Below are 16760 nucleotides of genomic sequence, written 5' to 3'. Positions count from 1 at the left end.
AAATAAATCATAAAATAAAAGCAATATTAATTTTTATAAAATAGTTACTTGTTTTGACTTTTTTTATAGTAACAAAACATTCCTCACACTGCTTACACTTAACAAAACTTCTCAAATGTTATTAAAGTAATATTATTAAAATAATGAAAGTAATATTTACATTAAAATAATGAAAGTAATATTTACATTAAAAGAATTAAAGTAATATTTACATTAAAAGAATTAATTAAATAAGAACGCCTTCGAAAAATCTCGGCCAAAAAGTAATCTCGTCTCGTGTAACGAGATTGAAAATTTCCCGAAATTTCGAGACTTGACCATCCCTAGTTTTTTGTTATTTTTTTGCCAAAGTAGTAACCCATAATATGGGTGACTGTTAAAATTGTTTGGGCTACTTTCAATTCATTTTTTTACGTAATTAGATTTTTGTTGGCAGTTTTAAGTGCATGAAACACGTTTTTTGGCCAGAAATAATTAGCCTTATTTACAACATTTGAAGGAAATTTTCAAAGCCGTTTTTGACATTAAAGCATCAAAGTTTTTGACCACACCGTTTTTGACCTTTGACATCAAAGCCGTTGCCTTTTTTTTCTTTTCAAACATCATATGCTCAATTTTTTATCACCATTGTCCTGTAGTTCATGTAAAACATAATACAGTCAAAGGTAGTCCTTCACTGAGTCACAACTTTAGAAAATGGTTCACACCAAAGCTTGAAGCTATGCGAAACCTAACACTCATTTTGTATGACACGTGGAAATGCAGTGCAAATGTAACAGACAAGAATATGTACATAAAATCTAAAAAACTTTATAACAAAGAAATTGGCAAAGCAAAGAAAATAGTAAATGATAATCTTATACAGGATGCAAAGAATAATTGTCAAATGGCCTGGAATGTTATAAAAAGAGAATCTTTGACAACTTAAGAGATCGTAAATCATGTAAAACTAGTTTTCAGAAGGTAAAAATCTTAACCATTCCATCTGTATATATTTTAAACACCTTAGTATATGTCAAACAAAATATAAACTCTTTTGCTCCTCAAAATGCTCATCATGATCACCTCACTAGATTTAGACATAACCTTGTTACTCCATATGTAAGGCTTGCAAAAACCCTGCATTGTCATGTTTACCATCAACTCGCTCTTTATAATAAACTACCAATAGCTATTAGAAATTTTCCACTCAATAGATTTAAGAAAACTGTAACTCTATTTCTAAAGGACCAATCCTACTACTCTGTTGCAGACTACATGGACGATCGCCTCACATCATGACCTGTTTATCTGATGTTAACATTTTTATCTAAATTTTTGTCGCTGCTCTTATCTTGTTTTTAAGCTATGTGTCTCAACTCTATGTATTTTACCATAAAATTCTTGACTTGTCCTATTGCATTATCTATGTTTTGCTTAAAGGAACAAATATATATTGTCTATTGTCTATTGACATATTCGTGCAAGCAAACATTGCTCATAAAAAAGTATAGGATTCATCAAGGACAGCTGGATTCAAGCGAGCACTATAAAACCACTCTGCTACCCAGGCACACTATGTATGACTAGTACTATAGGCAATAGGCAGGTTTACCAAACACATAATAAAGCTTGGAGGATTTAATGAGTTGAAACACATTTCGCATGAAAGAATTGTAACGAGTCAAATTATTAAAAAAGATTGATCATACTACATAAAGCCTTTAAAAAGGAATAGTTTAAATTATCTTATCTTGAATTTAAATATCTTTTTTTTTTTGTGAAGCATAACTCGGCAATCTTGAGCTTCCACATCTGTAATTGTTATACACATTAATATTTTATAAAAATTTCTTACCAAAGACAAAATCATTGTTTACCTATGAGCGAATATCTTGCGTGCGCCCACGTTAAGAACAACATCACACAGCTCTCTGTGGCGACGAAGCACGTTCAGTTCCGTCAAAGTGCCCCGAGGATGTTTCTCTGATGTGTGCGCCAGTCTGACCAACACAACTCAGTTAGTCCAACTTCACGTGATAACGTGATATCAATAGAAATACCATAAAAATTATTCTTCATTTATCTTCCTGCCACTTCAGTTATAACCTCCTATAGTATGGTCATTTAAATACAGTAGAACCTCGATAACATGTGTCTCAAGGGGATTATAAAATAATACTGGTTATCGAGGTCGACTTCTTATCGAGGTTTACAATAACATGTGATTAGGGGTAAGATAAAATTCAAGGGGATTAGAAAATGACACTTGTTATAAAGGGTGACTTGTTATCGTGGGTCTTGTTATCAAGGTTCCACTGTATGTCAATTAAGTTTTAATATTTTTCTTTACTTTATTTTGTGGTATGTGTTCATACTAGGCTACTTCATGTTAAAGAAAATGACTTGTAGTTGTTGGGTACTCTAGTCCAGATTAGTGTGAACTCAGTCGATCAGCAGTAGTAAAGGACTGGCCGCCAAACCAAATCAGTGAACAGTACTGACTTAGAAAACAAACTAGCTAACTTTGTAGAGGAACAAGGAAGGTAAAAAATTAGTTGTATCAGCCCTAGGGAGTTTAAATATTTGTTGACCTACTTTTTAAGGACACTTGGAGTAGGAGTATTGAATGCACCGACTATTTACATACATGTGAAAGGAGTAGGAGTATTGCAGTTCAAACTGTTTTAGAGATGTGGAGTGGGAGTATTTGCAAACCTACTAGGACTAGTGGAGTAGAAGTTTTGAAGACGCCTACTATTTACAGGGTGTTATAGTAATAGTAGCATTATAGGTAGGCCTATAATGGTTTAGGACGTTTGGAGTAGGAAGCATTTATTTTAGGCCTGCTTTTTTGATAGGTAGGCCTACACAATCTCTTTCAGTACCTGGCCGGGCTTGGTGCTCGGTCTCTGTCTCTGTCACGATCCGGCATCATCTCTCCCATCCTGCTGCGGTTGTGTAGACGCAGAGGGGGAGAGGCCCAACCCCACACCACGTCAATCTGGACACAACCAACGGTCAGTCATCACTTAAACTGTTCTTTCTGTGCATTCTTAAAAGCCAGCTTTGTTTCCAGCATGTTTTATCTTGTTATCATTGTTCTAACTTAATGTGTTGCTTGTATATGGAGTTGGTGTTTAAGAATGTACCTAATACTGTCCATCAGGATTTTATTTTGCAAGTAAAATAACGTAGAAAAACACAGAACAACGAATACACAATGCAAACACACACTGCTCCAACAGTGCTTCCACAGTACAAAAATATGAAACGTATTTAACATACACTACTCGACAACACAAGTCTCTTGAATGAATACTAGACTAGGTACACGTTACACTAATGAGCAATTAGATTTATACTTTACTTAGTGTTACTGTTAATAATAGGTAAAACTAATAAGGGAATAGGCTACTGTGTTTGTTGTCAATATATTGAAATTATATAGCCTAGGCCTAATCCCATGAAGCTTTTAATCACTATCAAGAGTTTCATTATTGAACTACAGCCTATGAAAGTACTGCAATTGATTAACAAGATGGTTAGGTTTGGTTGCCTTCTTCATAAGTGTAGCCCATAAACTTACAAACTTAAGCTCAGTGTACTTTTCTAGAACATAAAGGTTTGTTTTAAAACATTTTTATCTGAGATAGGCTAAATGTAAACAAACAATTTTGCACTTACTTTTACACTTCCCTGATTCCACTTTAGGGGAAAATCTCTGGTTAAACGACTATGCCAGAATTGTTCACGGGGTCACCTTAGTGAATAGACGAATCATTACACGAAGGAACTTGAATCTGCAACAGAACAAATATAATTTAGGCTATACAACTCTAATTTAATCAATCTTAGTTAGTACTAATGAGATAATTTAATTAACAAACCTATATGGTTAGTTTAGGGTTTTTTACTGTAAACTTTCCCAGACTAAACATCAATTCCCCTATGAATGAAAGCATAGAGACTAGTGATGTGGGCCGGGTAAATACCCAGTGGGTAGGTAAATATAAATTGGGTTTTTACCCGGGTACTTACCCCAGGCCCGGGTAAATACCCAAAAACTGGGTATTTATAATATTTATTAAAGTTAAAGAAGATTGAGATGTTCTTAAATTCTTCTGCAATTATTACCCTGGAAAGATAGTAAAATGATGATAAAATGTGTTAAACAAAATTTCATATGGTCACAACTAGCATTTTACTTCTGGTTATAATCGCCATAAATACCCAGGTCTCAGCATAAAGCATAATCGGCTTAAATACCCTGGTCGCATGGTTGCACTGGTCCTGACTACTTATGATTTTTCTACTTATGAATTTCTATGATAGGCCTAGATAGATGAATTTATTTTATTGAAAGTGAAGAAAAATAATTTGTAAAGTAATAATTATTATTTAGAAAGACAGGAAAATTTAACCTAGTAGTGGCCTATGTGTAAACAACCTAAGAAAATAAGGGTACACTTCCATATCTGTTGGCACAAACAACCGAATGAGTATTATTGATTATTCGACTGTTAAATTCGATATATCGATCAATATTTTCATTCCGTTGTTTGTGCCAACAGATATGGAAGTGTACCCAAAATAATTAAAATTAAATCTGTAGGATGGCAGGATTTAATAATATTTTTGTTCTAGATATTTAGTTGGTATCAATGGTATCAACATAAAAAAAAATAATTTCATAAACTTGTGATACAAATCATTTGAATCTATAGCACAATAAATCTTTTGAAATTATATTGAATTAGACCAAAAGAGAAGAGATAGGCCTACATTCTTTTTGTAGGTTTGTCCAAATATATTATTGTTTCCAACTAAGCGGTAACACAGAAAAGTTTAATTACTTTTAGTATTCTGCCATTCTGCCTATGTCAATCAAGCCTTAGGTCTGTCTAGCCTTCCAAGCCATTTAATACAATAACAATTTTTACTATCATAATTTAATAACATTTGGATATTTATAAATTAAAATAATTTTGTTTATGCTATTTAATTGAAAAAAATTCATAAAAAATTTAATTTATTGAAAAAAATTATGAAATGATACAAATTGAAATAGCCACAACCTTTTTTAATATACTATTTTTAAAGTACTGTAAGTTAAATTTAACTCATGTTACTCGATTTAAGACACGAAACCCCAAGCCTTTTGGAAACTTTATGTATTATTTTTTTTTTTAAGTGCTTCAGTATAAATCATTAAATAAAAGGTACTAGCAAAGCTTCAAGTTGCTGTAAAAGGTGTTATAGACTATCCTAATTTATCATGTAATGATAACAATAACATATTTAGGGGTGAATATAAATGAATTTCAATTGATTTCATAAATACCCATAATACCCGGGTATTTATGGATTTTGGGTATTTACCCGGGTAATTACCCAGGGTATTTACCCTGAGTTTTAAATGCCTGGGTATTTTACATCACTAATAGAGACTATAATTAGCCTTCAGACACAGGCATATAATTATTGAAAATGGCAATTCATAACTTAAAGGTTGATGGTGTGGTAGTTTTGGTACGCCTACAATAACTTAGATAAGTAGCCTATTTGTTTGAAAAAAATTTCACCGGTAATTTCACTAATTTATGTAAGAAAACACTCTAGTATCAAGAAGCTTTTAAGAATTATTTGTCATTAAATAAACAGACAATTGTAATAAGCATTGTTTCAGCAAAAATACATCTCGTTCAGACAGTAAAGGCCTAATACATAGGCATTTAACTTAGGGCCTGCATTATAACAGTAAAATATATCAGATAAGTACAGCGTTAATTGTAATCTATTTTTTGTTATCTATTAACTTTGTAATAATATTTGTATGACATTAAGTAAAATCAATGCATTGGTAGGTACACTAATTGATTACCTTAGTTGTATCATAGAATAAGCAACACAAAAGGAAGGCTGTATTAAAACTAGATGTTACCCACGGGCTTCACCCTGTTTGACTTCATAAGTATTAATAAAACTATTTATTGGTTAAATTAAGCTGGAGTAAACAAAACAGAATACAGTAATATAAACAAAATATCACAACTGATTTTAACACGTTCGCTGCTGAGCGCTAGATGCAGGGACGGCGCCAGGAGCTGAACTAGTGCTTGCCGCTGCGTAACTTTGCCACTGATACACTGAATTGCAGTAAAAACAACAGTAGTTATATACTGGATAGCAATGTTCTGCAATAAAACTGACTTTGAGCATAGTACCTAACAAGCGATTCTGATAGATAGCAGCACTACCCAGGTTGCAGTCGGTAAAGTAGTGTCGCTATCTAGCAGGAAAGAGGTGGGACAAAGCACTGTTCTATAAGACCCTGGCGGTGATTCAAGGAAACTATATTTTTTATGTCAGAAAAGTACGTCCCCACGAGCTGCAAAGAAATATAGGACGCTCGTGACAAGCTGCAAAGAAATATAGGACGCTCGTGACAAGCTGCAAAGAAATATAGGACGCTTGTGAAGAGCTGGCTGATCCATGGAAAGGTTAAACAACAATGAACGGTGACGTTCCGGAACGTTCCTAGCTCCTGGCGCCGTGGCCCCGCTGACATTCCGGAACGTCCGTAGCAGCGAACTTGTTAATAAGGTAATAAATTGGAAGAATAACAAACTAATAAGTGCAGCTCCCTCTTATCCGGACTCCTCGGGACCGAGGCCAGTCTGGATAACGGGTTTTCCGGTTAAACAAAAACTCGTTAAAACGGACCGTTTACTGTGAAATTCCACTTAAATTTAGGAGAGCATTGTATTTAGACACGTGATCACTGGTCTCAAATCTTTCCCACGAGAACAGTCGTTTCAGTGCCGCCCACTTCCTGCCGATCTAGTCCAGTGAAACCAATGTGCTGATAAAAATTGTCCAGTTAAACAGTGATGTCATTTCTGCCAAGTGTAGTCCGGTTAAAAGGTGTCCGGATAAGAGGGAGTCTACTGTATGAGAATTAGTGATGAATGCATGTCAGTGAGGACTTTGCATTTTATAGGTATAGGTTCTTGAAATGCCTTCTTTCTGTGATTCTATGGGATATACCATTTAAATGGCAGCATTTACTGCCTTTAAAGTAGGATGTGTTTAATTTGAGAATCATATTCCTTTAAAGTGAAACCACCTCGTCCCCAGATACTGGAATAGGTAAAAATGGAAACAACTACGCCTATGCATTAAAGCATGGATGTAAAACTGCCAATAAACCAACATTAAGCTATGACGTCAGCGTCAGATCAGCAGATCAAGAAGGCCGTGGCTTCAGAACTTCCTAACCTCAAATGCATGTTTCACTGAAATATGTGGAAATCATATATTTTGAGCAGTGTTTAAGTGTTTGTTTTACTAATGTACCATTTTTATATAACTGAGTTGCCTAAATAAAGTACAATAACCATTAATATCACTTGTTGTTATTCCATTGTATCACTCTATGAACCACTAACCTCAAAGTGCATTACTCGCAACAAAGATATGTAAACATTCCTTTCAGCCTATTTTAATATTAAATTTTATTAATTTGATTAATAAATGTAACCAAGGCACATACGAAAAAAATAATGATATAACACTGTTACTCTTATACCATAATATTGAATCACGAAATATACTCCAGACGTACGAGAATGTAACAGTGTTACAGTAAACAAAAACAGCTTCAACTGGTACAATCAACAGAATGAGTAAAGTGTATTATTCAAATCTGGTTTGATTCATGTTTACTATTTTTATGGAGTATGTTATTTACACGTATATACATGCCATAATAAAATGGCAAGCCCATTCGATGCTTATGATGGTTTCTGTAGGTGGTAGATGATAGTCCTGCTCCTTACTGAGCTACCGATTTTTCAGAAGAAAAAAAATTATATTTCAAATTTCGCTCGATAAATTTTGATAATTTTTATGGAGTATGTTATTTACAAGTATACACGTGACATAATTAAATGGCAAGCCCATTCAATGCTTATGATGGTTTTTATAGGTGGTAGAATATAGGCCTGCACCTTATTGTGCTACAAATTTTTCAGATAAAAAAAATTTATATTTCAAATTTCGCTCGATAAATTTTGATTATTTTTATGGAGTATGTTATTTACAAGTATACACGTGACATAATTAAATGGCAAGCCCATTCAATGCTTATGATGGTTTCTATAGTTGGTAGAAGATAGTCCTGCTCCTTACTGAGCTACCGATTTTTCAGAAGAAAAAAATTATATTTCAAATTTCGCTCGATTAATTTTGATTATTTTTATGGAGTATGTTATTTACAAGTATACACGTGACATAATTAAATGGCAAGCCCATTCAATGCTTATGATGGTTTCTATAGGTGGTAGAAGATAATCCTGCTCCTTACTGAGCTACCGATTTTTCAGAAGAAAAAAATTATATTTCAAATTTCGCTCGATAAATTTTGATTATTTTTATGGAGTATGTTATTTACAAGTATACACGTGACATAATTAAATAGCAAGCCCATTCAATGCTTATGATGGTTTCTATAGGTGGTAGAAGATAGGCCTGCTCCTTACTGGGCTACGGTTTTTTCAGATAAAAAAATTATATTTCAAATTTGGCTCGATAAATTTTCATTATTTTTATGGAGTATGTTATTTAGACGTATACACATGTCATACGTAAATGGCAAGCCCATTCAATGCTTATGATGGTTTCTATAGTTGGTAGAATATAGTCCTGCTCCTTACTGAGCTACCGATATTTCAGAAGAAAAAAATTATATTTCAAATTTCGCTCGATAAATTTTGATTATTTTTATGGAGTATGTTATTTACAAGTATAGGCCTACACGTGACATAATTAAATGGCAAGCCCATTCAATGCTTATGATGGTTTCTATAGGTGGTAGAAGATAGTCCTGCTCCTTACTGAGCTACCGATTTTTCAGAAGAAAAAAATTATATTTCAAATTTCGCTCGATAAATTTTGATTATTTTTATGGAGTATGTTATTTACAAGTATACACGTGACATAATTAAATGGCAAGCCCATTCAATGCTTATGATGGTTTTTATAGGTGGTAGAATATAGGCCTGCACCTTATTGTGCTACAAATTTTTCAGATAAAAAAAATTTATATTTCAAATTTCGCTCGATAAATTTTGATTATTTTTATGGAGTATGTTATTTACAAGTATACACGTGACATAATTAAATGGCAAGCCCATTCAATGCTTATGATGGTTTCTATAGTTGGTAGAAGATAGTCCTGCTCCTTACTGAGCTACCGATTTTTCAGAAGAAAAAAATTATATTTCAAATTTCGCTCAATTAATTTTGATTATTTTTATGGAGTATGTTATTTACAAGTATACACGTGACATAATTAAATGGCAAGCCCATTCAATGCTTATGATGGTTTCTATAGGTGGTAGAAGATAATCCTGCTCCTTACTGAGCTACCGATTTTTCAGAAGAAAAAAATTATATTTCAAATTTCGCTCGATAAATTTTGATTATTTTTATGGAGTATGTTATTTACAAGTATACACGTGACATAATTAAATAGCAAGCCCATTCAATGCTTATGATGGTTTCTATAGGTGGTAGAAGATAGGCCTGCTCCTTACTGGGCTACGGTTTTTTTCAGATAAAAAAATTATATTTCAAATTTGGCTCGATAAATTTTCATTATTTTTATGGAGTATGTTATTTAGACGTATACACATGTCATACGTGAATGGCAAGCCCATTCAATGCTTATGATGGTTTCTATAGTTGGTAGAATATAGTCCTGCTCCTTACTGAGCTACCGATTTTTCAGAAGAAAAAAATTATATTTCAAATTTCGCTCGATAAATTTTGATTATTTTTATGGAGTATGTTATTTACAAGTATAGGCCTACACGTGACATAATTAAATGGCAAGCCCATTCAATGCTTATGATGGTTTCTATAGGTGGTAGAAGATAGTCCTGCTCCTTACTGAGCTACCGATTTTTCAGAAGAAAAAAATTATATTTCAAATTTCGCTCGATAAATTTTGATTATTTTTATGGAGTATGTTATTTACAAGTATACACGTGACATAATTAAATGGCAAGCCCATTCAATGCTTATGATGGTTTCTATAGTTGGTAGAAGATAGTCCTGCTCCTTACTGAGCTACCGATTTTTCAGAAGAAAAAAATTATATTTCAAATTTCGCTCGATAAATTTTGATTATTTTTATGGAGTATGTTATTTACAAGTATACACGTGACATCATTAAATGGCAAGCCCATTCAATGCTTATGATGGTTTCTATAGGTGGTTCTATACATATGGTTCTATAGGACTTCTAGCCCAAACTTACATATATTATGCATGACATAGGCTATGTTGGTTCCTTAACCATAGTTGTTAAGTTCATTAATGTACTTATTAAACTTTATTTCATAATTGAAATGGAATTGGTCACATATCTTTGAACTGTAGCATACTTAATGTTGTTTTGTACCTATTTGCGTAAGTATTTCCATACTCTTAAGCAGTGAATTCAGCACATTCAAAAGTACGGGAATGTTGCTGGAAGTCAACAGTGCCGGAAGATCAAATAATTTATGCCTGTGCCGCTAGGTCAAAAACTACAATGTTTGCAGTGTCTGTAGATCAAAAATCCCAGTAAGTCAAATAATACAGTACGTGCTAAATACGTGGTCCATGTTAAAGCGATTGACACATTGGGAATTGACACATTGGGATGGCAGATTAATCAAATATGCATAGTAAAATACAGTAGTAGGATGTTCAAATTATTTTTTTAATTTTTTTATAATTAGTTTACTAGCGCTACTCAGCAACAAAAATTATTTAATTTATCTCTAAAAAACATATTCTTATAGTGCACTGAGCAGCAGTCTAAAAAATACTATGTAACTTTCTCATATAGCTACAAAATGCTCAAACTCACATTGCGACATTAATTTATAAATCGGCTTATATTTATCCAGCAGTTATTCATCTGCAGTAGAAGTTCAGTGTGCTCTTATCGTGTCTAATATCATCCAAACACAAAAACCTTGCCTAAAATGGTACCTATCTTGACACATTATTTGCAGTGGCCTATTACGGACTGTGGCCCACTGGGCTGATAACATCATTGAAAGTAACACGATACTTTTATTTTTTTTAGCTCATCCGGAGGGCTAGAGTAGAAATGCCGGAAGATCTGTTGACAGATTTATTCAATCACTGTTTACAATTATGATACCAAAGGGCGTGATGTTTATTTTAAGGGTCGTCCAGAGATATTTTATCGTTGTTTTTAACAGATTAAGGTAAACAGCCCCAATACAGGCATGTATATTGTCTATGTACAGAGCCGTCTTTATAAAATGCGAGGTCTGGGGCAATACATAATTGTGAGGCCTTGTTTAACCAAGCTTACCGGGGGGTCTGGGGGTTTCCCCCCGGAAAATTTGTGTAAAATTATACTTGTAAAGTCGTCATTTTAAGCACTTTGACGAAAAAAGAAATGAATATTTTATACTCTGAAAATGGCTGTTAATATTATAGCTAATTGCACATATTATTGTTCCAATTCCAAAGTGGATATCATAAATATTGTCCACGAAGTTCTTTACAATAATTAATAAAAAAATGAACACTTCTCTTCACTGTGGATTGTCGTCCCGTCACTTTGTAAATAGTAAATGCTCATAGGCTAACTTGTTTATGTACTTTTTGTAAATATAGGTTTATTGTGTTTTCGGCAGTTGGTCTGTAATGGGGGGTTTAAAGGTAAAAAATATTACCTATAATTGTCAATGAGTTTTTAATAATAAATTAAAAGAGGTAGTATCATTACAAACAGTGGAATTGATTCACAGTATTACTTTTTACTTTAATGACAAATATTGTTATAGGTTTATGTTTATTGCGAAATGCGAGTAGTTTACAGTCAGTCTTATCCACGCTGATTATCCATTCAATCCAGTAAACATTTACATCTGTAAATAAATTGAACTTAATTAATCATACAATAGAACTTTAATGGCACCAGTAAGAGTAAGCGTATGACTCACTCACATTCACCGGGGTGGCTCGGTGGCTGCCGCGAGGCTCGGGTTCCGTCATCGCCGCCGAGCTGTCAAACGTTGTTTGATATTCTTTTGTGTTTTAAATGTCGTTCGTAGGTTTTTAATCGATACAACAATTGATATAGGCTAATTCATAATAAATAAGACATATTTTAGGCAGATGTATCTGTCTGTCCTTTATTTTTTTATTTTCATTCCAAAACATTAACTTATTTCTAGCGATAGTAAGGCCTCGCCGGGTAGACCTCGCCGGGCAGGCCTCGCTGCGCGAGGCCTTCTCCGGCGCGAGGCCTGGAGCGGCCGCTCCACTCGCTCCACCCTAAGGACGGCGCTGTCTATGTAATATAAAAATATACTAAACTAAAGCTTATTCCACTTACCTCTTTCATACTTTGAATCACTAAGAGGTTCCAGTGGCGTTCGTGGTGTAGTTGATAGCGTCTCGGACTGCTGTTCAGGAGGTCTCGAGTTCGAATTCACCCGGGGGCATATACTTTTTGTCAAAGATTTTGCTTTAGAATGCTAATACTTCTTAACTGTACATCTTTTGTTCGAATTTGAGCCATTTATAATGTTATTTATGAAGAGAACTATTTTTTTAAAATAGCAAACCTTTATTCAAATTTTTTCTTAGAGCTTTTTCATATTATCAGCAAGTTTGGTAGAATTGGTTAGGTTATGACAGTTTAATTTTATAATTCAACATTTATAAATTAGTTTCATAATTAAAAAATTCATTTTCCATATTTAAGAATCATAAAATGTTATTATATCATTGTGTATCCAGTTCCATTTGGTAACACAGGATTCCAACTCCCACGACACAGTTACGTCGCGGAAAGGGGGAACATACCCTCCTTCGCCATTACCTCCCCAACATGCGCTAAAAATTTCGCGCAGGTCGTCTGCGCCGGCGCCGTCCTAGTGACTCATCGACGACAGACAGACAACGCAGTATGCTTATCCTCATACTCGCTATGTACAAGTTCATACGGACCGTTAACATGATTCGTAAACAGTATAATAACAGTCAGATAGCATTCATCATTTCACTTTGTACTTTCTTAGATTTATATAAAAATTAAAAAATATAATGATTTTCTTTTGCAATACAAGACGGATTAAAAATATTTTCAACAATTTTTGATTGAAAAAAAATGGACCTTACTTCATACTTAATCCATTGCCACAACTTTGTACATGAGTGAAAATTTAAAAACGTACGTTTTCAGGAAAAGAACTTTGCAAATTTGTTTCCCCTTTTTTCAAAACTTTTATTATTTTTTTTATTTCATTAACATTTGAAGTTTCATAAAATGTCCATGGTAACGCAATATCTTTGGTAGTTTTCTTTTTAAAGAGCATCTTTAGTAGAAAAACACAAAATCCTGTCACGACCATAACGGACGTTTAAATGCATATTAAAAATAGTTAATATTATTTTTATAACTATGTTTTGCTGTAAACTAATTTACTTTTATGACCATTATACAATAAAAAGGTCACTGAGCTTTTGGTATATTTGGTCTTTCTAGAAAAAAATAAAAACAACTCAAAAAATTGAAAAAAGCCAATAAAATCTTTTTAAGTTTGTATAACTCCGAAAAAACTTACCTGAGACCCGAAAAATCGTTATGTTTGTATAGAGGTGTGCTTCTTTTGTGTATAAAACATTGAAATATGACGATATTTTAATTTTTGAAATTTTTATGATAGAAATCATAAACGTGATGGTCAGGGACATGCGGTACGGTCGTGAATTGTATGGAATAATCTAAATCTTTCTAAACAATCCTTCAATTATACTGTTAGTTATAATAAAACTATGTGTTTCAGTTGAACTAAACTGTTCAATTTACAATTATATTAAAGTTATTGTCACGACCAAACACACTATAATCCATAAGGCTGGATTGGTCGTGAAAAAAACCGCGATGGTCGTGAAACTTTGGTCGTGAAATTACGTGTTATTTGGCTCTGTTCTGGCGGTAGCCCTGCACCTCATGTTCGAGGATACAAAGTGGACTTCTAGGTTAATCTAGCAATTGAAATATCTTATAAACAAAAATTAACACCATGTCTACTTCATCGAATGACTACGTACGGTCATGGACACACCAAAATTACAAAAAACACAATCTTTCCTTTATTAATCTTGTAATTCCTCCTTTCAACTCAAAACGACCGGTACTACAATCCTGACGTACACCCCGAACTAGTCTCTAAAACCAACTGACTCCATCGACGCCAGGCTTGCCACTGTCGTGCTCCAAAGTTGAAAATTTTTCCCAAATGGTCGTGACGCCAAATCGAGGGACAGACTTATTTTGTCATGGTAGTCAGTCTGCAATGACATTAAAATTATAATATGCTCCTTTTTTGTAAGTTTAATAACCATTAATGACATAAAAATATGGCTTTATATATTTCGGCATGAATAATTAGTCTAAAAACAGCGTGAAAGTTGGAAAATGTACCCTAGGGACACGTCATGGTCGTGAATTTCGAGACTTTAAAAATACGAAAAAAATACCTAGAACCTATTTAAAACCAAATAAATGTGTGTAACATGTTGCCCCCGTCCCAAAAAATATTAAAACACATAATAATAAACTACAAATCCAGTATCTACGAAGTAAAAGGCCAGGGACATGAAAACGTACGTTTTTAAATTTTCACTCACATAACAAAGCCAGTGTGCAACCGGTCACAGTTACTGTACATGTCTGCTGTTGCCATTTTGTGAAAATATGTGTAAATAATATACATGCAGCAACATTAAATTTGCAGTCAAAGGAACGAAAATCAATTAAACAGTTTGCTTTACAAATACTTTGTTTTATCATAAACTGTACTTCATATGAAAAAATTAAAACAATATTGAGTCACACCTTCACTGTACTAATGACCTATAACAACAACTCTGAAGTCCAATACGCTTTAGGTATTTTAAACTTTGAATGCACTGTTGAGGAAAGCACATTTGAAACAGATTTTGATAGTGAAAATGAATGTACAGATGAAATGTTTCAAGATACAAGTTGCACAACTTTATACAAAAAAAGTCCATTCTTTAACGAAATTTGTTACACTAAGGCTGAATTGTTTGCTATGCATGGTTTAGTTGTAAGTTCTTTAAATGATGAAAATAAAGCCGATTTAGACCTTTGTCCTTTATCTAAAGAAAATAGCCCTGACAGCTCAAATTTAGACTGTAGGCCTAATAAGAATCCGTTTTACTGCCCAAAATTAGCAATTCTCATTGCTAAGAGATTTGTAGCTTTTTTACCACTGTGGTCTGCCATATTGTTAAAAAGCAAAGTTAATGTTAAAGCATTAAAGAGATTAAGCAATGCCCCGGTTGAAAGTTGGTTTGGTATGGTTAAAAATGTTATTTTAAAGGGACAAACTAATCTCAGAGCTAACAGGTTTATTAGGCTGATAAGAAAGGTTATTGAGGCCCGTTGCAAAGAAATCACACTAAACATACCAAAGGAAGGTTGTTGTGTTCGTAAACCGAGGAATAATGTTGGTAAAAGACATTTAAAATTGAGCACTTAGTAGTCTAACTTAGTAGTCTAATAAATGGCAGGTTCAACTTCTACCTCATACAGAAACCATCATAAGCATTGAATGGGCTTGCCATTTAATTATGACACGTGTATACGTGTAAATAACATACTCCATAAAAATAATCAAAATTTATCGAGCCAAGTTTGAAATATAATTTTTTTTTAATCTGTAACTTAGTAGTCTAATAAATGGCAGGTTCAACTTCTACCTCATACAGAAACCATCATAAGCATTGAATGGGCTTGCCATTTAATTATGACACGTGTATACGTGTAAATAACATACTCCATAAAAATAATCAAAATTTATCGAGCCAAGTTTGAAATATAATTTTTTTTAAATCTGTAACTTAGTAGTCTAATAAATGGCAGGTTCAACTTCTACCTCATACAGAAACCATCATAAGCATTGAATGGGCTTGCCATTTAATTATGACACGTGTATACGTGTAAATAACAGTACCTGGGGACCGAGCTTTGCTCGGGGGAAATTATTAGTTTACTCTGAAAAGTATTGCAGATACATTAATCCACTCCCCATCTCCAAACTGCTAACCTTCACTACTTACTTCACCACTCCCTACGTCGTGGACCTGTTTGCCCTCCTTCCATATACCATTTTAGAATTGCAGATACATAAATGCCACAGACAGTTCCCACACTCTGCACTGCTAGCATTACTACTTCCTACACCATTTCCTAAGTCATGGACATGTTTTACTCCCTTCTCGTAGCATTTTAGGATTGTAGATACCTTAATGTAATTCCCATAAACAGTTCCCAGACTCCAGACTGCTCACCTTTACTACTTCCTTCACCACTTCCTACGTCGCGGACCTGTTTCTCTCCCTTCCAATGGCATTTTAGGATTGCAGATACCCTAATCTAATCGTCATTAACAGTTCCAAAACTCCGGGCTGCTTGCCTTTACTACTTCCTTCACCTCTTCCTACGTCGCAGACCTGTTTCCCTCCATTCCCATAGCATTTTAGGATTGTAGATACCTTAATCTAATCGTCATAAACATTTCCCACACTCCGGACTGCTCACCTTTACTACTTCCTTCACCACTTCTTACGTCGCGGACCTGATTCCCTCCCTTCCCATAGCATTTTAGGATTGTAGATAACTTGATCTAATCGTTATTAACAGTTCCCAC

General features: G+C 33.9%; 1 protein-coding gene across 3 annotated transcripts in view; it reads right to left on the bottom strand.

Annotated features, from left to right (window-relative positions):
• The window catches only part of LOC129001006 (kelch-like protein diablo), a 32227-nt gene that overhangs the window by 9435 nt on the left and 6032 nt on the right, over nucleotides 1–16760 (bottom strand). Inside the window, exons 2-4 of one of the 3 annotated variants that reach the window (XM_054428130.1) lie at nucleotides 3667–3782; nucleotides 2868–2983; nucleotides 1860–1982 (exon numbers count right to left, since the gene is read on the bottom strand). In XM_054428130.1, the coding sequence (XP_054284105.1) occupies nucleotides 1860–1982; nucleotides 2868–2926 (182 nt within the window). In that variant the 5' untranslated portion in view covers nucleotides 2927–2983; nucleotides 3667–3782. The remainder of the gene's footprint in view (nucleotides 1–1859; nucleotides 1983–2867; nucleotides 2984–3666; nucleotides 3783–16760) is intronic. The other 2 variants (XM_054428131.1, XM_054428132.1) reach the window with 2 other exon arrangements.

This window comes from Macrosteles quadrilineatus, unplaced genomic scaffold (genome assembly GCF_028750875.1).
Source record: "Macrosteles quadrilineatus isolate MER2022 unplaced genomic scaffold, UCM_ALF_1.0 Scaffold_8__2_contigs__length_117827958, whole genome shotgun sequence".
In the NCBI taxonomy this organism is placed as follows: domain Eukaryota; kingdom Metazoa; phylum Arthropoda; class Insecta; order Hemiptera; family Cicadellidae; genus Macrosteles; species Macrosteles quadrilineatus.
Note: the sequence above shows the minus strand (reverse complement) of the source record. Positions and strands in the feature narration are given on the sequence as shown.